The 24,405-nt window shown below is 42.8% G+C and overlaps 1 protein-coding gene across 2 annotated transcripts in view; it reads left to right on the forward strand.

The window, feature by feature from the left end:
• The window catches only part of LOC111159929 (ubiquitin specific peptidase 12), a 101,459-nt gene extending 85,330 nt beyond the window's left edge, over positions 1-16,129 (forward strand). For both annotated transcript variants that reach the window (XM_022522615.1, XM_022522616.1), the window contains 3 exons: positions 8,760-8,957; positions 11,490-11,568; positions 12,930-16,129. In XM_022522615.1, coding sequence (XP_022378323.1) covers positions 8,760-8,957; positions 11,490-11,568; positions 12,930-13,031 — 379 coding nt within the window. In that variant the 3' untranslated portion in view covers positions 13,032-16,129. The remainder of the gene's footprint in view (positions 1-8,759; positions 8,958-11,489; positions 11,569-12,929) is intronic.
• The last annotated feature ends 8,276 nt before the right edge of the window (positions 16,130-24,405 follow it).

A 24,405-nucleotide genomic window follows, 5' to 3' on the forward strand; every position in this document is an offset into this window, starting at 1 on the left:
TAGTCAGATGATCTCCAAGAGTGCCAGTGCTACAAATAGATAAAGTACAGCCTCTTCAACACATATTTTGGGAACACTGGATATCCATATGCAAAAGAATGAAGTTGGACCCTTATACCATATACAGAACTTAATTCAAAATGGATTAAAGACCTAAATGTAAGGCCACAACCATAAAACTCCTTAAAAAAGAAACACATGAGAAAATCTTCATGACATTGAATTTGGTAATCGTTTCTTAAATAGGACACCGAAAGCATAAGCAACAAAGGCAAAAATAGGCGGGACCGTAAAAAACTCAAAAACTTCTGCATAACAAAAGAAACAATAAATGGAGTGAAACTGCATGAATGGGAGAAAATACTTGAAAACCACTATGTGATAAGAGGTTAATATCTAGAACACATGAAGATCTCCTATAGCTCAACAACGTAAACCAATGACCCAATTTAAAAATGGACAAGGGGGGGCGCCTGGGTGGCTCAGTGGGTTAAGCCTCTGCCTTCGGCTCAAGTCATGATCCCAGAGTCCTGGGATCAAGCCCCGCATCTGGCTCTCTGCTCAGCAGGGAGCCTGCTGCCCCACCCCTTTCTTCCTGCCTCTCTGCCTACTTGTGATTTCTTTCAAATAAATAAATAAAATCTTAAAAAAAAAATGGACAAGGAACTTGAATATTCTCCAAAGAAGATAAATGGCCAACAAGCATATGAAGAGACACTTAACGTCACAGATCATCAGGGAACTGCAAATCAGAATCACAGTGAGGTATCCCCTCACACTTGTTAGGATGGTCACATCGGAAAAAGAAAATAAGTGTTGGTAACGGGGAGAAATTGGAACCTTGTACACTGTTGGTAGGAAGTAAAGTGGTGCAGCTGCTTTGGAAAACAGTATGGAGGTTCCTCAGAATACTAAAAACAGAATTACCATATGACCCAGCATTCTTGCTTCTAGATACACACCCAAAAGAATTTGAAAACAGTGTATCGAAGAGATTATATGTACTCCTTTGTTTATTGCTGTAGTGTTCACATTAACAAAGAGGTGGAAACAACTTAAATGTCCATCAACAGATGAATGGATAAAGAACATGTGGGATGGACATATAGTGGATATTATTCTGCCTTAAAGCAGGAGGACATTTGGTTATACCACAATGTGGATCTTGAGTGTATTATGCTAAGTGAAATAAGCTAATCACAAAAGCCAAAAAGACACATTGTAATCACAAAAAGACAATTTCTGGATGACTTCAGTTATATGAGGACTCATTTTTAGCAACAAGTAAAATGTTGGTTGCCAGCGTCTTGGGGGAGGGGCAAAGGAGAGTTGTTCAGTGGGTGTAGAGTTTCAGTGTGCAAGATGAGAAAGTTCTAGAGATCTGTTGCACAACAATGGTGCTAATTGGAAACACTGCTATACTATATATTTAGAAAGGGTTAAGATGGTAAAGTTTATGTGTTTTTTAACCACAGTAGAAAAAAGCATGTGGTGTGGCCTTCATTCAGACTATATGTTCATATATGCAGACAACGTCTTCTTCAAAACCAAAGGTTTCAGTCTTGGAATCCTGAAGAATGATTTTGGGAGATGTTACCATAAAAGAAATATTCCATGATCAAATGAATTCGCTCTATAATAAAATTTCCTCTTCATTATTTATTCATGCTTCATATTACAGACTCTGAGAAGACTCACAGAATAGGAGAAATTTACCTTTTTATCTGGCTTTATGCAGCATTTATCTGCACAGGGACTCCTTTTACATGGCCCACCTGTTGAACTGTATACGGCTGTATACACCGGCTTGGCAGACGTAGGTGAACAGCCAGAAGCTGGTACCCAGTGGGAGGATAAAGCCGCTGGGGAAAAGCAAAGTGCTTTCCCCCCAGGGAACTGGAGGGTGTTTTCCTGTCCTCTGGGCGTGGGAGTGGTGGGGGATGTTTTTGAAGCTGCTCTGCTGTCACTCCTCTCCGCCTTAGAGCAGGGTTCAGTGAGTGGCTGCACGGGGGGCTGAGCCGGCCTACTGGTTCTCTGCTACGCGTCCTTCCTCTCTTCACTCCTCACTTCCAGGCCCGGGGCCGGCCGTGTGAGGCATCGGGGAAGACCTGTGCGGTGCCCAGGTCAGCAGCATCGAGGTATCATGGCCTCTCTCTCCCGTCTACTCTGGTCTAGTCATTGAGGTCCTTCCTGTTTCTGAGGGCAAATTCTTCCGTTTTGCTCCATTTTCACAACCAGCTCCGTATCCGATTCTTCCATGTGCAGGTCCTAGTCACGGCTAGTGTCATGTTGTCAGCCTGTCGTGGCCACGTGCCCATCACTCCTGGCACGTACCCTGCTGTGACAGGATACCATAGACTGGGTGCGTTATAAGCAGCAGGGTGTCCTTAGAGTTCTGGGGGCTAGCAGTCCCAAATCAAGGCGCCAGCATGCCCTGTGCCCGTGAGGGCCCTCTTCCTGCTTCCTCGAAGGTGCCTTCTCATACTGCATCCTCACGTGGTGGAACGATGCTGGCAGACTGTCTAGGGTCTCTGTTATAAGGATACCAGTTCCATTCCATAGGGCTCCAACCTCATGACCTAAGCATCTCCCGAGGCCCTACCTCCTAGTACCATCACATTAGGTCTTGAACATGGGACGTTCTTGGGACTTTCGGGGGCTGACTTTCCTCTCAGTGCTGACAACTCAGTCATCTGGTGTCTTCCTCACCTGTAGTCTAGCCTCTGTTCCCCTCTCACTCCTTAGCCTGCCTACCCCAGGTAGGCCTTCTGGATGGGACAGTATGTGAGAATAATGGGATTTCATGTGTGTACAACTACTAAACTCTTCTGTGTGGTCAGAACTTCTCTGCTGGGGCGCCTGGGTGGCTCAGGCAGTTAAGTGTCTGCCTTTGGCTCAGGTCATGATCCCAGGGTCCTGTGATTGCCCCCCCACCCCCGCTCAGCGGGGAGCCTGCTTTTCCCTCTCTCTTTGCTGCTCCCCTCCCTCTTCTCTCTCTTTCTCTCTGCCAAATAAATAAAAATCTTCAAAAAAAAAGAAAGACTTCTCTCCCAACAGAATTTTATTAAGTTCTTAGGTGCTTGTGCTAGGATATTAAATTTCTCTCTAGCAGAGTTTGCCTATTAGTGCCCTTTGGCCCACATTCACAGTACAGCCCTCTTTGCTGGGCTCACAGGGCTTATACAGATGGGAAAATGTACTTTAAAAGAGTGGTTTCTGGCTTTTCTTGACCGGGGGGGAGGGGTGAAAAATCAAAACAGCAGACAGCTTTGGAACCTGGTACCTGTGTTCCTGGGGCCGTCTGTTGCCTCAGTGGAGTAGCTGGAATTCCGGTCCAGGAATGGTGGCAAACAGTGCCCATTCTCCAGCGCCCCCACTCCTGGAGGATGCTCTCACTCTGGCTCCTCTCCGGGGGACTCTCATTGGTCTGCTGCTGAAGGCAGCTCCCGAGAGTTTCTTTCCCCTAGTGGCCTTTGACCAGTGGATGGAGATGAGAGTGCGAAAACCCATTTACTTTGCTGTCTGTGCAGAGTAGTGAAATTCAGAGCTTCAGAGCTGAAGCTGCCCTCTGTGCGACTTTTCCAGAGACTGATTCCTTAGCTGGCTTCTTCTCTTTCCTTCTTGGCTCCCTCCGGTCAGGGTCTGCTTCTAGCTAATAAAACCCTGAATAGGAAGGATGTGGCTGCTGCCTCTTCTTACAGTGGTTTGATTTGTGACCTGGTGTATAACGTGGGCAGTGCATTTTTGCCAAGAAAATAAGTCTGCCCATCCCTGATTTTCTAGAAAAATATTTGGATTAGGTTGGAAGAGGACATGCTTGTTTTTAAAAAATCACATTGCTGATAAGCATACGTTTTCTGCCAAGATGTAAAATTTCTGTAAAATTTAAGTGGGGGCAAGGTTTCTTTTCTTCAGGAGGAGAAGGATGGATCTATTACTTTAAGATGCCCCTTACGTATTTATTATTATTACTTTGCTAATTTAGGAATATAAAGAATCTTTCCATTTTTACAGTTATTGGTCTTTAGAAAGAACCTGAGGAAAAAACATCATTGCATTTAGAACTATTGTATCATCACCGACTGAGGTTTATATGTTGCTGGGTTCAGTTCGATAATGTTCTCTTGATTTTCTTATCTTTGAAATATCATGAGGGGTATCATTTGTCTGTAATTTTCTTAAACCTCTGTCAGGTTTTGGTGTCAGGTTCATGCTGGCCTCAAAAATGAGTTGGTGATATGAACATTGGGGTACAGATGGCCCTTCTTTTCACGACATCTGTATCTTTGGGGTAAACAGCCAGTAGTGCAATTGCAGGGTCATAGGGAAGCTCTATTTTTAATTTCTTTCTTTCTTTCTTTTTTTTGTGTGTATGATGGAACTGTATTTTATTAAAATTTTTATTAGTTTTTTAATTTTTTATAAGCATATAATATATTTTTATCCCCAGGGGTGCAGGTCTGTGAATTGCCAGGTTTACACATTTCACAGCACTCACCATAGCACATAACCTCCCCAATGCCCATAACTCCACCACACTCACAGTCACCAAACTGTGGAAAGAACCAAGATGCCCTTCAACAGATGAATGGATAAAGAAGATGTGGTCCATATATACTATGGAGTATTATGCCTCCATCAGAAAAGATGAATACCCAACTTTTATATCAACATGGACGGGACTGGAAGAGATTATGCTGAGTGAAATAAGTCAAGCAGAGAGAGTCAAGTGTCATATGGTTTCACTTACTTGTGGAGCATAAGGAATAACATGGAGGAGACTGGGAGATGGGGAGGAGAAGTGAGTGGGGGGAAATCGGAGTTGGGGGAGACAAACCATGAGAGACTGTGGACTCTGAGAAACAAACTGAGGGTTTTGGAGGGGAGGAGGGTCGGGGGTTGGATGAGTCTGGTGGTGGGTATTATGGAAGGCACATACTGCATGGAGCACTGGGTGTAGTTCATAAGCATTGAATGCTGGAACACTGAAAAGAAATAAAATAAAAATGAGTTGGTGACGGTTCCCTTTTGCATAAAGGGGCTTGTGTAAGGTGGGTGTAGGTACAGGCATATCTTGCTCTATTGTGCTTCACAGATACTGCATTTTTTTTTTTTTAATAAGTTGAAGGTTTATGGCATCCCTGAGATAAGCAAGTCTAGTAATGCCCCTTTTCCGATGGCATTTGCTGACTTCACGTCTCTGTGTCATATTTTGGTCATTCCCATGGTATTTCTGACTTTTTCATTATTACATTTGTTACAGTGATCTGTGATCAGTGATCTTTGATGTCACTCTTGTAATTGTTGGGGGTACCATAGACCATACCATATAAGATGATGAGCTTACCTGATACATGTGTGTGTCCTGACTGCTCTGTCCGCTGGCCATTCCCCCACCTCTTCTCCTCTCCTCTGGCCCTTCTGTTCCCTGAGACACAATGAAGTTGAAATGAGGCCAGTTAGTAGCCCTACAGTGATCTCTAAGTGCTCAAGTGAAAGGAAAAGTCACATGTCTCTCACTTTGAATCAAAAGCTAGAAATGGTTAAGATTAGGGAGGAAGGCATATTGAAAGCCAACGTAGACTAAAAGCTAGGTTTTTTGTGCCAAACATCAGCCAGGTTGGATGTGCAAAGGAAACAGTCTTGAAGGACATTAAAGGTGCTACTCCTGTGAGCATATGAATGATAAGAAAGTAAAAACAGTTCTGTTGCTGATACGGAGAAAGTTCGAGTGGTCTGGAGAGAAGAGCAAACCAGCTCCAGCATTCCCTAAGCCAAAGCCTGACCCCGAGCAAGGCCCTAGGTCTCTATGATTCTGGGAGGGCCGAGAGAGGTGAGGAAGCTGCAGAGGAAAGTCTGAAGCTGCAGAGGCTAGTCCATGAGGTTGAAGGAAAGAACCAGCTCCGTAACAGAAAGTACAACATGAAGCAGCAAGGGCTGGGGGAGAAGCTGCGGCGAGTTCTTCAGAAGGTCCAGCTACCACAGCGATGAAAGCGGCTGCACACCACAGCAGGTTTCCAGTGTAGACAAGACAGCCTTCTACTGGAAGAAAATGCCGTTGAGGACTTTCAGAGCTAGAGAGGAGAAGTCAGTGCTGGCTCCACAGCTTCAGAGGACAGGCTGACTCTCACGTTAGGAGCTAATGCAGCTGATGACTTCACCTGAAGCCAGGGCTCACTGACCATTCTGAAAACCCTTCAGAATTACTCTAAACCTACTCTGCCTGTGCTGTAGAAATAGAACAATGAAGCCTGGGTGACAGCACATCTGTTTATAACATTACTAAATATTTGAAGCCCACTGTTTAAGACCTGCTGCTCAGAAAAAAAATTCTTTCAAATACTGCTGCTCACTCACTGATACTGCGCCTGGTCTCCCAAGATCTCTGATGGAGATGTGCAATGACATGAGTGTTTTCATGGCTGTTGACACGGCATCCATTGCTTAGCCCACGGATCAAGGAGTCAATTTGACTTTCCAGTCTTATTCTTTAAGAAATACATTTCATAAGGCTCTAGCTGTCTAGAAAGTGATTCCTCTGATGGATCCGGGCAAAGTCCATTGAATCCTTCCTGGAATAGGATACTATTAAGAACAATCGGAAGAGGTCAAAATATCCACATTTGTTTGGAGTTTGGAAGAAGTTAGTTCCCATCATCCCTGAGGACTTGGAGGGGTTCAGGGCGTCCACGGAGACAGTCACCGCAGAGGTGGTGGAAACAGCAAGAGAACTGGAGTTAGAAGTGGGGCGGGAAGATGGGACCGCACTATTGCTGTCTCATGATCAGACTTGAGCGGATGAGGAGCTGCTTCTCGTGGATGAGCCAAGAAAGTGGATTCTTGAGCTGGAATTTGCTCCTGGTGGAGATGCCATGAAGACTGTTTTAGTGACCACAAAGGATTTAGAATCTTACATCAACTTAGCTGAGAAAGCAGCAGCAGGGTTTAAGAGGACTGACTCTAATTCTGAAAGAAATTCTGTGGGTGAAACACTCGAACAGCGTCCCATGCTTCAAAGAAATCCTCCATGAAAGGAAGAGCCAGTTGACGTGGCAGACTTTCTTGTCTTCTTTTAAGAAATTGCCACAGCCCCACCAGCCTGCAGTGGCACTGCCTTCCTCAGTCAGCCACCATCAGCAGGGAGCCGGGACCATCGTCCCCAGCAGAGAGATTATGACTTGTTAAAGTTTTAGATGATGGTTTGCCTTTTTTAGCAATTTAATTAACGTATCTGCATTGTTTTTCTAGATATAATGCTGTTGTGCATTTAATAGATAACAGTATAGTGTAAATCTAACTTTAGTATGCACTGGGAAACCAAAAATTTCATTTCACTGGCTGTATTGCGATGTTTACTTAACTGTGGTGGTCTGAAACTGAACTCACAGTATCTCTGTGATATGCCTGTCTCCTGGATTTTTCCAGTTTTTCACAATATAAGATAACTCTAGAAATTTTTTTTTGAGAAGTCTTGTATTTGAGATGATATAATTCCCTTCTAGAAGTGGGATTACTGAGGCAAAGACCATAAAGACTCTTACACTGCTGGATTTCTTTCCAGGAATGATTATCTGTTTATGTTTATTCTTACTCATCTTTTTCAGAGGTCAGGGTAGAATAGCAAATGTTTCTGGAATAATAAGCTGCCCACCACATTTAAGATTTGTAGGATGCAGATTTACTAAATGCTACAAAATGATTTTTGTTTTCATTTCATTAGAGACACTGGCTTACTAAATTTCGTTTTTTAATTATGAAAAGCGTTTTGCTTCATTGAACACATAGAAAATTCGGTTCCACTACATTTGTCAAGTATCTGTCATGTGCCAGGCGTGTTGTTCGATAGAGAAATAAAATGGGGGGGGGAAGGTTTCTACCTGTTAAGATTTCAGATCCTAGAAGAAGAGAAAGACCCACAGTCATCTAAATATTTTATGGTGTAATAAACCGTACACGCCCACAGTGACTCCGCGAAGTGCCGATGGGGGATTGAAGGGAGGAGGTACTGATGCCAGGGGTTACAATGTGAGTTGAGCCTTCAGAAGAATAAACTTCTGTTAGATGAAGTAGAAGTGCAGAGGTCGTGCCAGGGAGAAATGGCACTGAAGGGCATACTAAAGATTGTTTAGAATGTGGAAGATGGCCAGTTGTTTTACAGTTAAAAACTTATCTCCTAAATTTGCAGGTCATTTAACTCCCATTCTAGAATACATGTAGTCCTCATTCTTCATCTGGAGCTATTTACCTCTGGCAAACACCTTTCACAGAATGGTCTTTAGTAATGCTTTTCTCACTGCGCCTGTCCTCCACCCGTTAGTGAGTTATACAGACCGATGGAGCAAGCAGCTCTCGGTCCCCACGCACATCCAGAGGAGTCAGCAGCTGTGAGGAACTGCTTTTCCTCCACCCATTGTATCGGCTCCTGTGCAGTTAGCCCCATCCTGGGGGCCTGTATTTCAGAATACAGATTTCTGAACAAAAGACTGAGGCCAGTCCATCTGTTTTGAAGCTGTATGGAGTACAAAGTCCTATTACGTCGTTTGGTGATGGTGGGGTGGGGTGGGATCGTTGCAAGACATTCAGAATGTTGCTTCGCTGATGTAAAAATAACGGGTAGGAATACGCAAAAGTGGCCAGTGCTAGGCAACTCACACTTTCCGTGACCTGTTTGTTAATGGAATCAGAAAGTTTGAGCGTTCTTTTAAAGACATGGTCCGAATGCCTTTCCTGAAATTTTGTTTCCGTTTTTATTTGAATAGGATGAAAGTTAAAAAACTGCCCATGATTCTGGCTCTGCACCTGAAGAGGTTTAAATACATGGATCAGCTGCATCGATACACAAAACTGTCTTACCGGGTAGTGTTTCCTTTAGAACTTCGTCTGTTTAACACCTCTGGTGATGCGACCAATCCTGACAGAATGTACGACCTTGTCGCCGTGGTGGTTCACTGTGGAAGGTAACCGCAGCCGTGGGCCGCGCGGGCCAGGGTCTCTCTCTGTGGGGCAGGCGTGCAGGATGTTCTGTGCCTGCCCTTTGTGGCTGGCGTGGCTTCGTACGGTACCCCCTGATTTCTCTTATGCAAAATGCAGTCCTATTAACAGCCTGCCGCGGTGTTACGGTTAAAGGGGGAATGCAAATCACTTAGCTGCTGCTACTGTATTCTTAACAATAACGACACCCTTATAGTACTTTTTCACATCCTAACTTAACTGTGCCGTAGCCTCTTCAAATTCGAGGACAGTTCTTAGGTTTCCCTCTGCTTAAATGAAGCTGGGATTCCTGGAACTGCTCTGCTCACAAGACCGTGAGCTCTGAGATTCCTGGTCACAGCTGGGCTCCCTCCCCGACTCCTTATTCTTCTTCTCTCACTGCAATTCCCTCTGCCTTCTTCCCCTCCTGGCCTCCTCAGACCTCTCTGAAAGCCGTCCTGGGTGCCCTTCTCATCCAGCCCTGCTCCGTTTGGTGCCACGCCTCTGTGTTCACCCAGCTGCTGGAAGCGTCCTGCCCGCAGTAACTCCCTGCTCCATACTGGCGTGTGTTTGGGCCGTCTCCGTTAGCAGAACAGGCACTTCTTAAAACAGGAAGTGATCTGCCCATTAACAAAAGATTAAAAACATTTTCAAATCTTATTTTCTACTTACCAGATTTACTCGTAGTTACGTTTCATATGAGAGTGTAAAGGGTTTACTTTGCCCGCATCCTTGCCACGGATGATGCTCATTGCTAGCAAGCCTGTGCTGTCCAGCTCCTGTGGTCCTGCTCCTGCGTGTCTGGCATCTAGTAGATTTCCGACAGGTGCTTGCGGACTTGGTGCGTGTGATCCTTTCAGCCCGTCTCAGGGCCCAGCTCCACTGTAACCAACTTCCTCAGCCCACCTCCTCCCAGCTGCCCCCTCTCCTGGGTGAAGCCTGTAGGTTGCGCTACCCCTGCAACTCCGCTTTTATATCGTATGGGGCCCCGTATGGTGTTCTTGGAGGGTTCTCTCCTGTACTCAACGTTGTCCTCAGGCCAGGAGGCTGTAGGTGCCTTTCTGACCCCCACAGCAAGCAGCAGTTATTAGCACACGTGATGCATTCATACCATACTGCACGGAGCATGTCTTATGTTCAGGATGCACATCCCCAAGCCACGGCTCGTAGGGCGAAGTTTATCAGCCTTTCTTCTCTTACTAGTTTCTGTAGTGAACATTTGTCTTTTGTCCTTCAGACTGCCTCTCTGCCAGAGGAAAAGGCTGCTACCCTTTTCAGTCTCACACCCAAGGGTTTTCAGCCCACCCGCCTCCTTTCCTCTCTGGCTCTGTTCCTCAGCCTTTCTGAGATTTTTTCTTTATGTTCCCCACCTTAAAATTTAAAAAAAAATTCTTACCCTCTCACCATAAAACACAAGACTCTAGATGAATCCTATAGGAATGGGGAATTTTTTTTTTTTTTTAAGTTTTTTCTAGTATTAAAAGCCTTTAAAAAAAAAAAGAAGGTTCTGAGGTATTTTCTTCTGTGGAGAAAGAGCAGTACTCTTGTTTTTGTCGTTTGTCACCTGAGGTACTCGTCTCACCTAATAATCAGAGGAGCCAAGGCAGGGACACATGAGAGGGTTCTTATTCTATTATCTGATGTTGGTGATCACCATAAACGGCACTTTGTGTTGAAAATTATCTCAAATTCTATAATATAATAATTGTAATAGAATTATAACTTAAAGAATTATATAGAAGCTTTTATAATGAGTCATACTTAATCTGCAAGAGGTTAAAATCCTTGCCATGTCCTTTATAAAGCAAAGGATTTTTTTTGAAAAAAAAAAACAAACACGAAAACCTACCTGCATTTTAATGCATTTCTAGATTTCTTAATTCCAGATTTGTTTAAAATGAGCTGCAGAGGCAATTCCAAGAATTATAATGACTAAGATCCAGGTACTTAAAAATAGCACTAATAATACTAGCAAAATGTCATTTGTTTTTAAAGAAGTTTCTGATGGTCAAGCTTGATTTCAGAACTATAGATGTGATACGTGTTTTTTTAGGCATCACATGGTATTTTTCCTCAAGAAAAAAACTATGGCTAAGGGAATAAAACTTAGAAAAAATTCTACATATGTTCTGTAGTTTAACTCAGGGGGCTCTGACCCTCGATCCTCTCTCTCTCCCAAATGCTAAAAAAAATATTTAAATTTTTTCAGAGAAGCAAATTTGAAAATTGTTTTAAACATTATAATTAAAAAATTATTACAAAGACAACAAAAATTTTAATAGTATAGCTTTATGTAAATAGAATGCTGGTTATAGCTCTCAAAGTAGAGTACTAATGATTTGATTATAAAATTGAATGCCAATTCACATCATTGTAGCTTGATATTTTGGGGAGGAATAGATAAGGAGTATTTTCATCGGTTTTAGTTATTCTCCTTTATAGAACATGACATCAAGGGCATAGAAGAGTGGTATTAATAAACATTGTATATAATTAACTTCTCTTTCTCTTTGTTTTAGTGGTCCCAATCGAGGACATTATATTGCAATAGTTAAGAGTCATGATTTTTGGTTATTGTTTGATGACGACATTGTAGAAGTAAGTAGTTCTTGAATTTCTTATTTTTCTTCAAAGTTGTGTGTGTATTTTACTCTCCTGTTTTTTTCTCCCAGCCTCTCATTCATATGACAGGTGATGAATATTGGATAATTGTTGAGGTTTTCAGATTGTAGTCGGATTCCTACTTCTTACTCCCTGACAGCCAACCCCAATGCTTGAATGGTCAGGTGACCTTCAAAATGCATAGAGTAAAACAAAGAAAAGCTTTCCACAAGAGAACTAGTTTTAAAAATCCTTTCATTGTCTTAAAAAAAAAAATGATTGAGCTATAATACACATACAGAAAGTATATGGATCTAAAGCAGCACTTGAATTTTTTTCTTTTAAAGATTTTATTTATTTATTTGACAGAGCTCACAAGTAGGCAGAGAGGCAGGCAGAGAGAGAGATTGGAGGAAGCAGGCTCCCCACCCACCGAGCAGAGAGCCCGATGTAGGGCTCGATCCCAGGACCCTAGGATCATGACCTGAGCCGAAGGCAGAGGCTTTAACCCACTGAGCCACCCAGGTGCCCCAGCACTTGAATTTTTTATGTGTGGGTTTGCACACACACGTATGTATGTGCACATACACACTCTGTAACCACTCTCCAGATCAAGGGAGAGTACATTTGTAACACCCGTCGATAAGCCCCCTTATCCTCTTCCCGGTCAGTCTTCACAGTTTTCCCTCCCATTCCCCAGCGTCCTCTGAACCCACTATTGATGACTTATCATTATGATTAGTTTTGCCTCTGTTTGACTATAAATGGACTCCTCCAGTGTGACTTCTTTTGTATCTAGCAGTTCATTCTTGCTGCCTATAGTAGTGGTTCTTTTTTATTGCTCTATAATTTCTCATTGTAAGAATATAACAAGTTAGAAATTTGCCTTTTTATCCCTTCCTGACTATTATCAATAAAACTGCCTCGATCACCCCTATTTAATGCTGGACGTATGCACTCATTTTTCTTGGGTAAAAGGTAGGACCATAAGAAATTGCCATTTTCATAGGTCACAAATGGTTGGGAATTGGTGGTTTCATATGGGTCAGGTAATTCTATTCTCTAGGAATAGACTTGCTGGATCGAAGGGTAGTTGTGTGTTCAGCCTTACAGGATAGTGCTAAACATTTCCCCAAGGTCTCCGTTCCATTCTGCCTTCCTGCCAGCTACGTGTGGGAGCCCTGTTTGCTGCATATTCTCACCAATACTGGGCATGACCAGTTTTTTTAACTTAAGCCATTCTCGTGCAGAGCTGTTTTATAAACAGGAAAATGAGAGGCACGATTCTAAGAAATGTGGAAGACTTTACTGGACTGTAGAGCTCATTTCTGTACTAATATTTCCATTTTGCCTCACAGAAAATAGATGCACAAGCTATTGAAGAATTCTACGGGTTGACATCAGATATCTCAAAGAACTCAGAGTCTGGTTACATCCTTTTCTATCAGTCTCGGGACTGAGCGAGACCGTGATGAAGAGATACTTTCTGCCTCATTTCTTCTCTGGTTATTTTGGAAAGGATCAAGCACTGATTTTTCAAGACAAGAGAAATGCAGGAAGCTCAGGGGGCAGTCGCACACTTTGCACACAATAAAGCAAAGACTATGGATTAACACGCTCTTCCTATCATGGTAGTTGATTTATTTGCTCAGGTATCATGCTGTCTGTGCAGTTCCACACAACAAGGAAGTGAAATCAGAGATAGCAGCTCCTCTTGTAAAACAGCCTTCCAGTAATTGATATGCATTTCTCTTTATTAATTGCACCAGTAATGATTTGAACTCCTTGGGGGTGCAGTAGAAAGACAAGGAATCTGTGCTAGGTTGTATTGATCATTTAAGGAGATCACACTGAACACACTGCGTAAATTTGCCCGTGTTGAAGCCACACAGAAGGAATATTCGGTGGTCTTTTCAAGTGTAAACCAGAACTGCATTTGGGCCCAACACTTGCGGTTGCCTTCCTGATGTCAGAACTCAGATCACTAGAATCCAGTGTCAGGAAGGCAAATATGTTTTGCTTCTCTGAAGAAGCTTATAATAATATACAGTATATGTATATGTAGGGAACAATTGGTCAAAAGTGGCTTTTTGTTTCCCCAAGGGGAAAGACTGGCTTTGTAATTATAATTTTTTTTCTTATTTATTTTACTTAAAACTGGTAGAGTCTTAAGTATTTTGTGAAGTGCCCATGATTCTGTCAGTAAATTTGAGCATATTTTTATTAGTTTTTGTCAGTTTAACTAGTCCTTTCGTTTGTTTCTATTTTGAAGGTGAATTTTAAACTCTATTTTAAAGTCGTAGGATACCTTAAGAAAAATTTGCGACGAGAGGAGGTAAATAATCTTTTTCAGGAGGAACTGATATCTCTGGCTAATATTTGTCCTTTTGTTAGAGTTTATAAATCAGTTGTTCAGCTTTAATCTCAGTACCATATAAAACTATCAGAAACTCCCTGTCACAATTGGAACAATGAAGGAAGGTATGGCCCCATAGGGCCTCCCCAGTCCTGAGAGCACTCTCAAGTTCTCTGACGTTTCAAGATGAGGCCGTGCTTGGAAAATTGGTGTCGTAGCAGTTATGTTCTTTTCAAATGTCATTCTTTACCCGGGAAAGAAGTAATCTGTCAGAACCCCAGCAGCCCCCGAGGCTCGCTGCACACACCTGACGAAGATGAAGTGTTTGTGGCGCAGGCCGGGAACACACGGAGCAAGTCCTTTTCTCTTCCCCCCACCCCCTCCCTCCATCTTCACAAACCTTACTGGAAGAGTGTTCAGAGATTACACTTTGCATTTGTTAAGACTTTCTTCTGTTGGGAGTTTGAAGACGTAATATATGTCATGTCACATGCACGTGAACCATGGCGGTCGACACTTTTCCATGCATCAGTAAGTTGTCTGATGGTGGCCAAATGTAATATGCAGGAGATAATTGAATACAGAGTCCAAATCACAGCGATCAGGCCTTGGATGTTCTTTAAGTCCCTTTAGGAAGTAATTTTTCTTTAATTGCTGTAATTTTCTAAACTTCTTTGACTAATACTGTTGAATATGAAAAAAAAAAAAAACAAAAAACTTTTTTGTCTGCTGCTATTTATTAACATTTATTATCTGTATCTTTTAGCTCAGGAAATGACTTCACCTACTCGTTCCATGAACTGAACTTTAACAGGGTCACTTGGCTAATCGGGCTGTTTCAACAGATGTGCTGGGAGAAAATGATGTATTTTGACAACTTGCTTTTTAAGATTATAGTTGCTAAAACCTTACGCTGGCTGGAGTGGGTTTGTACAAATTATGTAGCCTGCCCGATGACTACATTGCACAGAGAATCATGACCGAGAATGTGGGGAAGGTCACAGATGCGGAAGTGGATACATTTTTTTATTTTGAGGGCTTAAACCAAATTGTCTTGGAACTCGAGGCTGTGTTTCTGCAGCGTTCAGCACAGAGAGACGTAAAGAGTCTGAGGCAGTCTTCACTTGAGTCAGGCCACAGCATGGATAAGAGAGATAGATGAAGTCATTTGCATAGAGGTACAGCATTGGAATACTACGCTGTGTTTGTTTCTACATTTTGCATTTAAAAAAAAAATACAGTAAAAGCAAGGTTAAATCTCCTATTAAAGCAAGTTCTAGCATTTTTATTGAGTTCTTTGGTAGTCACACACTGTTCACATCTACACCGTGTTTAATAGTATGATTTGTCCGGGGAAGGACTGTGGGGTGATGGTTCTCAGTTTCTTTTTTACTCTTAGTACAGCTGCATCTACATAAAACGTTTTGAAGCTTATCAGAAATTCAGTATACTTTGAAAACAAAGGGTTAGGGTTGGGGGGGAAGAATGCAGGTATTTAGTAAGAAAAATGACCCATCTAGAAAGCATTGTGAGGTTGTGTGTTGGTTGACTGTGATTGAAATGAAGGGCGGGGGTAGGTTGTAAAGGGTGGCTGACTGCTCTCTAACCATGTACATGTTTGTTGGGATGGCTGTCCCATATTTTTTGTATATTGGAATAAAAATTTCTATAAATTATCGTAACTGAAAGTAAATATTCTAAATTAAGTCTCACTGCTAAGTCCTATGGCTTCTGTCTTGGAAACTTTACCTTTAGAAGATTGCTTAAGACAGGAACCGTGAGACTTCAGGAAAAGGGAAAGAAGGACATGTGTAATATATGGGTCTTGTTGCCTCTAACCATCAGTATCGGGTTCTTTTCTTTTTGGTGATGGCAGTAGAAAGACCTCACTTTCATAACATACTACTCTTGATACTTTCTTTAAGGACATTTTCATTAAAGATTCTCTCATGAGGTATTTAACTGGGAGCCGGGAGGCTAAGGCGCTCAGGTCCTGGCTCTTCAGTTTAACTGTGTGACCTTGGGCAAGTCACTTAACCTCTCTGTGCTTCAGTCTCCCTATCTTGTAAAATGGGAGTAATACCTACCTCACAGGGTTGTTGTGGGGATTAATTAGATATAATGTCTGTAAAGCATCTAAGGTTCTTGAAGAAGGCGCTATATAAATACAAAATAATATCTATTAAAGTTGGTTTATTTGTGCTTGTGGGCTTTTGAGTGTTTTTTTTTCCTTTCTGCCTAAAATGTCTTTGCGAATTAAACAAGAGTTGACCCATGAACAACATGGAAGTTTGGGCTGTGTGGGTCTACTTGTAAGTGGATTTTTTTCGATGAACGTACTGTGAACATGGTTTCTCTTAGGATTTTTCTTAACATCTTCTCTAGCTCTATTGTCAGAACACAGTATATAAAACATATACAAACTGTGTGTCAGTGGCCTGCGGATGTTATCGGTAACAGGACAACAGTAGACTCAGAATAGTTAAGTTTTTGGAGAGTCAAAAGTTAGGGTTTCTTCGACTGCCTAGACACGGTGCCCCTTACCCCTGGGTGGTTCCAGTTCAACTGGATACACTTGGAGAACGGCCTTACTGCTTTGGCTGTGAACTTACTCCCTCTGTTACCCAAAGAGATTGTCCCAGAACAGCCTTTTCTGCACGTGTAAAACAGCACGCGCAGTCACGTGCCTGCGTGTGATCCTCGCATACCTCGCATCTGTCTTTCCATAGTAGCACTGTCTGTCCCCAAATCCCAAGCTTAAAAATGTAAATTTAGGATCACAGAACCTGAGAGGGGCAAATAGGTTAAAAGGCAGCATTTTTAGCACTCCTTGTCCCTCCCGTAGCAAAATCGGTATGTTGGGGGTATTCCCCCTGTGCTGGAGTACTCAAAGCCCCGCTTCCCCGATCAGTGACTCAGTAAGTAGGCGCTAATCCTGCCTTTCTGTGTAATCCACCTCCCTCGCTCTTGGGTGACCATCCCAGAAACACTCTGGTGTATTCATCTCTCTGAAGGAGTGCAGTAATGGGTGAACTAGATTGTCATTGGGGACCTTAGGTGGCATTCTCTCTTCTAAACATCTGTACCACACACCTTGTGTGGAAACTTTAATAAATGAAATTGTCTGTACTCCCGAGAGCTTCTCGGGAACTGTTGCAAAGCCAAGACTGCCCCTCCCTTTATTCAAGTTCCTTCAATACCCAGTACCTGTTTCTCTTCTTTTGAAGCTCTTTTTTTTTTTTAACCTTTGTGCATTTGTGTTTTCTTTTTAAGTTTTTAAAAAAGATTTTATTTATTTTTATTTGAGAAAGAGGGAGAGACTGAAAGAGACATGAGAGGGGTGGAGATCAGAGGCAGAAGCAGACTCCCCGCTGAGCAAGGAGCTTAATGTGGGGCTCGATCCCCCGACCCTGGGATCATGACCTGAACCAAAGGCGGTCACTTAACAAGCTGATCCACCCAGGCGCCCCTCGTTTGTTTTCTGTGATAACATACTACTTTTTTTTATTTCCAGAGTTGCTGCAATAACAACCCATCATTTGTTGGTTGATGGCGTGATAGGCTGTTGGTATACTCAGCATTTTACTTTAGATCTTGACAGTGACCTCCATGGATATGTGAAACCCTCATTTTAAAAGAAGAAACCAAAACTCTCCAAGGTGGAGGCATTTTCCCACAGTCACTCAGCTGGAACGTAGTAGATCCAGGTTTCAAGTAGGTAGAACTTCGTGGCCTGGCCCTTCACTGTGGCTGTCATTATCAGAGTGTTTTATTGTGGGAAAACACACGACATAACAGTTTGGCATTTAACCATTTTTTTTTTTAAGATTTTATTTATTTGACAGCACAAGGAGGGAAGGCAGCAGCCACAGGAGAGGGAGAAGCAGGCTCTCTGCTAAGCAGGGAGATTGATGCGGGGCTCGATCCCAGGGCCCTGAGATCATGACCTGAGCCGAAGGCAGCGGCTCAACCCACTGAGCCACCCAGCGCCCCTGTTCTAGCTTTTTAAGGAACTGTTTTCCATGCTTTTTTATACACACCTTTACATTCCCCACCGGTGATGCCGTAGCACAGCAGTTTCTGTGTATCCCCGCCAACAACTGTCTCCATTTCCCTGGAATGTTTTTGGTAGTGGCCGTCCCAACTGGTGTGAGAGGATCTCACTGTGGTTTTTTTTTTTTTTTTTAAGATTTTATTTATTTATTTGACAGACTGAGATCACAAGTAGGCAGAGAGGCAGGCAGAGAGAGAGAGGAGGAAGCAGGCTCCCCGCTGAGCAGAGAGCCCGATGTGGGGCTCGATCCCAGGACCCTGAGATCACGACCTGAGCAGAAGGCAGAGGCTTTAACCCACTGAGCCACCCAGGCGTCCATTTTGATTTGCCTTTCCTGACAAGTGATGTTGAGCATATTTTCATGGGCTCCCTGGCCACTTGTATAACTTCTTCGGAGAACTGTCTATTCAAGCTCTTTGTTTTTAAAATTGGGTTCAGTATTTTTAAAAATTGAATTCTTTGTAGGGGTTCTTTTTAAGTGCTGAATATTAATCCCTTTCCAGGGAGATATTTTCTCCCTTTTCTTTTCACTGTCTTACAGATCATGTCCTTTGATGCACAGGTTTTTAATTTTGATGTAGTCCAGTGGATCCGTTTTTTTTCTTTTGCCTTTGGTGTCGCATCCTAGAAATCACTACCAAATCCACTGTCACAAAAATTCCTCTCTGTTTTCTAGTAAAAGTTTTATTAGAGTTTTAGCTCTTATATTTAAGTCTTTGATCTATTTTCAGTTAATTTTTAAACATGGCATTAGGTAAGGGTCCCACTTCGTTGTCTTACATGTGGATATCCAGTTTATCCAGCACTACTTGTTGAAAAGACTGTTCTTTCCCCATTGAATGATCTTGGCATTTTTATCAGAAGTCGATTGGCCATATATGTGAGGGTTTATTTTCTTCCACTGGTCAATATGTCTGTTCTTATGCCACTGTGACACTTTTTATTCCTGTAGTAAGTTTTAAAATCAGGAAGTATGAGGCCCTACCTTTGTTGTTCATTTTCAAGATTATTTTAGCTATTCAGCGACCCGTGAAATTTCATATGAATTTTAGGACTTAAAAAAAAAAAAAAGATGCAAAAAAAGATGCTGTTGAGATTTTTTTTTTTTTTTAAAGATTTTATTTATCCACCTGACAGAGATCACAAGTAGGCAGAGAGGCAGGCAGAGAGAGAGGGGGAAATAGGCTCCCTGCCGAGCAGAGAACCCCATGCGGGGCTCGATCCCAGGACCCCGAGATCATGACCTGAGCTGAAGGCAGAGGCTTTAAACCACCGAGCCACCCAGGCGCTCCTGCTGTTGAGATTTTGAGCAGGATTGCATTGAATCTGTCTTCCTTGAAGATGTCTGTTTATTTGTGTTGCTTTCATTTCTTTTGGCAATATTTATTTATAGTTTTCAATGTAACAATCTTTCACCTCCTTGGTTAAGTTTATTCCTAAGTATTTTGTTGTTTTGATGGTATTCTAAATGGATTGTTAATTTTCTTTTTCGGATTGTTTATCATTAGTGTATAGAAAAGCAACTGATTTTTGTGTGTTGATTTTATGTCATGCAACGTTGCTGAGTTTGTTTATTCTGACAGTTTGTGGGGCAATCTTTGGGGTTTTCTACATCCAAGATCACATTATTCACAAATAGAAAAATTTACTTCATTTTTTTCAAATTTGTATGTCTTTCATTTCTTATATAATAAGGCAATAGCCTTATTGCTCCAGCTAGAACTTTCAGTACTGCATTGAATCAAAGTGGTGAAATCAGGCATCCTTGCCTTGTTCCTGATCTCAGAGAAAAAGCTTTCAACCTTGCACCACTGAGTGTGATGTTAGCTGGACGTTTTTCATGTATGGCTTTCACGTTGAAGAAGTTTCTTATCTGTAGTTTGAGTGTTTGTATCAAGAAAAGGTACTGAGTTTTGTGAAAAGACTTTTTTTTTTTTTTTTTTGGCTTTGCTTTGTTAATGTATTATGGTGAGTTTCGTATGTTGAACAATCCTTGCATTTTGGGAGTAAGTTCCATGTGGTCTTAGTATACAGTCCCTGTAATATGCTGCTGAATTTGCTTTGTCAGTACTTTGTACATGACTTTTGCATGAATATTTTAAGGGATACTGGTCTGTAGTTTTTGGAATTATCTTTGGCTTGGGTGTCAGGGTAATGCTGGCCTTGTAGAATGAGTTAGAAAGTATTCCCTCCTTTTCAGCGTTTTGGGAGACTTGGAGAAGATCAAAGATTTTTACAAATAACCAACACTTACATGCTCACCGTGGGTCATTAAGAAAGTCAAAAAGGCATAGTCTTTGACCTTGAGGAATCTACCACCTAGGAAGAAGTCAAACGGCTTGCTTGGAAAGTCAGCTGTACGCTTCAACATACACAAAGCTTTACAGAACAGGTAGAGAAAGATGGAGTAGAAAGATATGGACATCCACAGAGATGCAGTCAGACTACTAGGCCTACAGAGAGAGCCCCACAGAGAGATCAGGAAATCGAAAACAGTCAAAGGGATTGGAGATATGAAGTGTAATAAGAAATTAAGAATACTAACTCCTAATACTCTTCAGTAATAGAATTTCTAAGCTTGATTCAAATACTTACTCCCCTCCCTCCCTGCCCCGAGTTCTCTAAGGAGAGTCTCTTAACTTAACTCTCGGGAACTCACCCAGGCAGCTACTATGGACCTGATTCCCAGAGAAACCAGCGTATGCCATTCTGCAGCATGTTGCTTATTAGAATTCACCTAAAAAATTGGTTCCTTTCTTGAATTTCCTCACCTGTTGTCAATGATTTGCCCTTGACATGAAGACTTAATTAAAAGTTCCTACCTCCTAATTGTTTTCGAATAAGCAAAATTCTGTTTGAAGATCAGGAAAAACGGCCCCACTACCCGGATTTGATGCGTCATTCCCAAACCTGGGTGATGAGCAGAATCACTGGGGAGTTGTACAGATGTTCAGATGCCAGGCATCCCTGGCGATTTTGATGCTCTAGAAGGTTCACAGGTGATTCTAATTACCCGGGTTCGGGTCTCCCTGGGGTAGAACTCCTCTCAAGTTCAGTATCATTTTCTGTAAGGTCACTGCCAATCTGGAGTTGACCTGGAGCATTCTCAATAAAACAAATTACTTCAGGAACCATCATGGGAAATTGAAGGGGAGAGGATGGGCACTTGTCTTTACAGCATTTGAAAGGTTGCCATCCGGAGGATGTTTTGCTGTTGTGGTTCAACGGGGACAGAGAGGCGGAGAGGGCAGAGACCATATTAAGTACAAGGAAAAGCCTTCTGGTTTTTCAGCAGTGAGACCAGCCGGTGAGCTAAGAAATGAAGAGCGAAGCTTCTAATGCCATTGACTGTTTGTAGGTGGGGCTCTTCGCTGGCTAGGAGGCTGTGCCAGAGAACCTCGTGCTTCTTCCCAGATGAGGCAGGGAGCCAGAGGACGAGCAGCGGGCTGGATTTCGTATTCCAGGGCTCATACTTAGCTCTCTGTATCCACACATAATTGGACGTAGAGGGCCGTCATTTACTGGGGGCAGGATTTAGGTTGCTCTCGTGGTTAGGATGGAAAGCAGCCTGTTCCCCAGTCACTGGCTTGAAAGGAGGGAGGTGGGTTGAATAAAACATAGCAGTCTCGAGTTTTCAAATGTGGCAGTCGTAGAATTCATTTTTCCTTCCGTTGGAGCAGAGAGATGCCCTGGGGGAGTCAAACATCATAAATCCAGCACTTCCCACTGTCTCCCCAAATACTTTCTTTTGAGGAACCTTCAGGTCCTTCGGATTTAGGGACCTCTGAATTGTGGCTAATAACAAGACACATTCAAAATGGACTAAGGTGTGACCCGCTCCCCTTCTATGAGGGACACACCCTGCTCACCCAACAAATTTGGGAAATCACATGTTAGGTCATTAATAAGGAAAATTGCAGAAGAATAAAGTACAATCTTGATTTTACTATACTCAGCCGTGTCATTCCAAAGTCTTTCTCCATTCCCTGCAGGGCCCAGAAAGAAAACAGTGAAATCATGCCTCCTGTGCACATTTTGGAACAAATGTAATGATTATGTTGTTTTTAACTGAAACTTCCGTTTGCCGGGAGCCTTTTCCCTTCAGGTAGAAACCATTTTCCAAACTGTGTTGATTTTCGGCTGCAGAAATGAACATTTTCTTGGTTGGAGTTCTGTGGCCAGTTTTGTTTAACTTGCTAGAGTTTTTGCATGGATTTTAAGGAAAAAAAAACAGAGATGATAGAATGATGAAGAAGGTAAACTTGCAAAATTACATGTCAGTGGATTAGATTATCAGATGTAACAATGGAAGCTTGAGAAAATAACTACAGGTAAGCTCCCCATTTTCCCAGTGTTCCATAGATTTATCATCCTAAAAATCTTATCAGTTGTTGCACTGTGTTCAACAGATGTATTTTTAAATTCCTGTCGTGAACACAGTAGGGGCCGTGTAGTCTCTGATTTCTGTACATCATAAATGCTCTGTATACTCCATATACAGCTACTGATTAGAACTGGTGTGAAATTACATTAATTGACTAAATGCTAAGTTAGTTACAAACTGAGATCAGGTTTATGAACTTCTGCCAAAGCAGGGAGGGGTGGGGAGATTTGTACTCCCAGAAAGTGCTCCTGGCTGTGGTGTGGAAGGAGTCAGAGTGGGTGTGATGAGGCCTCAGGGGGACAGGACTTGGCACCAAGTCAGCTGGCTGGGGACAAAGGAAGAGGAGTGTCAGGGAGGACTTAGCTCGCACAACCGGGAGGAGAGGAGCATTTTGCTCGGAGCCTACGAAGAGGACCAGGCTTGGGGGTCAGATCACAGTGCTCCGTGGTATGGAGGTACCACAATTTTACAAACATTTGCTCTTAATAGGCCGACACTGCCAGGCAGTGTGGACAGGCCCGGCTGAGGAAGCGAAATTCCTGTGCTCAGACTGTACCCCACGTGCCCCACGTCCAAAGCGGTGACTTCAGACATGAAGATTTGGTAGAAAGCTGAAACGACCATTGTACTTCTGGGGTAATTACTCTGGGTGAACTCGCCGAATGTCTCCCAGAGTCTGCAGTGATTTTGAGGCATTTAATAACTGAGGACAGACAGAGAAAATGTACACCTCATGCTGAAGAACGCTGGGGCCTTTTGAAAGCTTTTACTGGAAAAAATGTTCATTTGTTCTGGCATTCAAAAAGCTTCCTTTCCTTTATGGAAAGTTGATCCGTTTTAAGGATCCTGGAGACACCTGAGGCTAAGAAAAAAAAAAAAAATGCCGGTCCTCCTGAAAACTTGTGGAAAGAAGTTTCATGAAGTGAATGTAATGCAGGCATATAGATGAAATCCTGGACTAGAGAGATATGAAGAACCCCCCGTGGCTGGCTGTGGGATGCAGGGGGTGCCGTCTCGTCCGCGGTTGGGAGGGCTCCCAACCCTCAGTCCCACGTGGTGCATCTGTCCAGGAAAATCCCCTTAAGTGTCTCTGGCCGAGGTCTCGGTGTCTTTCCCAGCCCCTGTTGGTCCCTCGGTGACCATACTGCTTCCCGCCTCCTAGCCTCCTGAGCCCACATTCCTCATTCACAAAATGGCAGGAGTAACAGTATCACGTAGGAATGTTGTGAAACGGACTTGAGATACATTTGGTACACTTCAGGGTCACAGTTGCTCTAATAGCGTTTTTCTAGAAACTTGGTATGAAACCGCACACTGATTTCTTAAGTAGTTCATGACTGAGGGGAAGGAGGCATTATGGGAAAAGCGTCGTATCCATTGTTGCAAGGGACATAAAGATGACGAAGGCACGACTCCTGTGCTCATGGAGCTTCCAATGTAGAATGTAAAGTTCTTTGAAAAACACAAAAAACAAGACGAAATGTAAGTAAAATGTCCAGAAGGAGGCCAGAGGTCGTGTGGCGTGGTCAAGAGCACGGGTTCTAGAGGCAGACCCCCCTTCACAGCCCAGTTTGAGCAGACTCCTGTCAGAATAGAGAAATTCTGTGGGTGTCCACTTCACACATAGTGCGACGAGGATTCAGGGAGCAAGGATGACTTTGAAGGCGCTCAATAAATGTTAGCAATGATGTCCTAATTCGGTGCGTAGTTACATGTCTACTGCTATGCTCCAGCTGCCTAGAACACAAAGTTGAATGAGACTTTGTATATTCAGGTCAGCGAAGGAAACAGACCCATCAATAATGAATTGCAATGATACGGAGTGTTGAGAGCCATAATGGGTACATAAATAAAATAATGTGGAAACACAGGAAGAGCATCTAAATCAGATTTCTGGGCAGGGAAGGCCTCCCAGAGGAAATGCTATGGAGCTTTCAAGAAGTAAGGTTATTCGGATCTAGGAAAGGAGAGAGGAGGAAGCATCAGGTTTAAAGAAAGGAGATGGGGGAGGGCACCTGCAGAAGAACCTGCATACTGGAG

This window comes from Enhydra lutris, unplaced genomic scaffold (genome assembly GCF_002288905.1).
Source record: "Enhydra lutris kenyoni isolate GAN:26980312 unplaced genomic scaffold, ASM228890v2 scaffoldscaffold71, whole genome shotgun sequence".
In the NCBI taxonomy this organism is placed as follows: domain Eukaryota; kingdom Metazoa; phylum Chordata; class Mammalia; order Carnivora; family Mustelidae; genus Enhydra; species Enhydra lutris.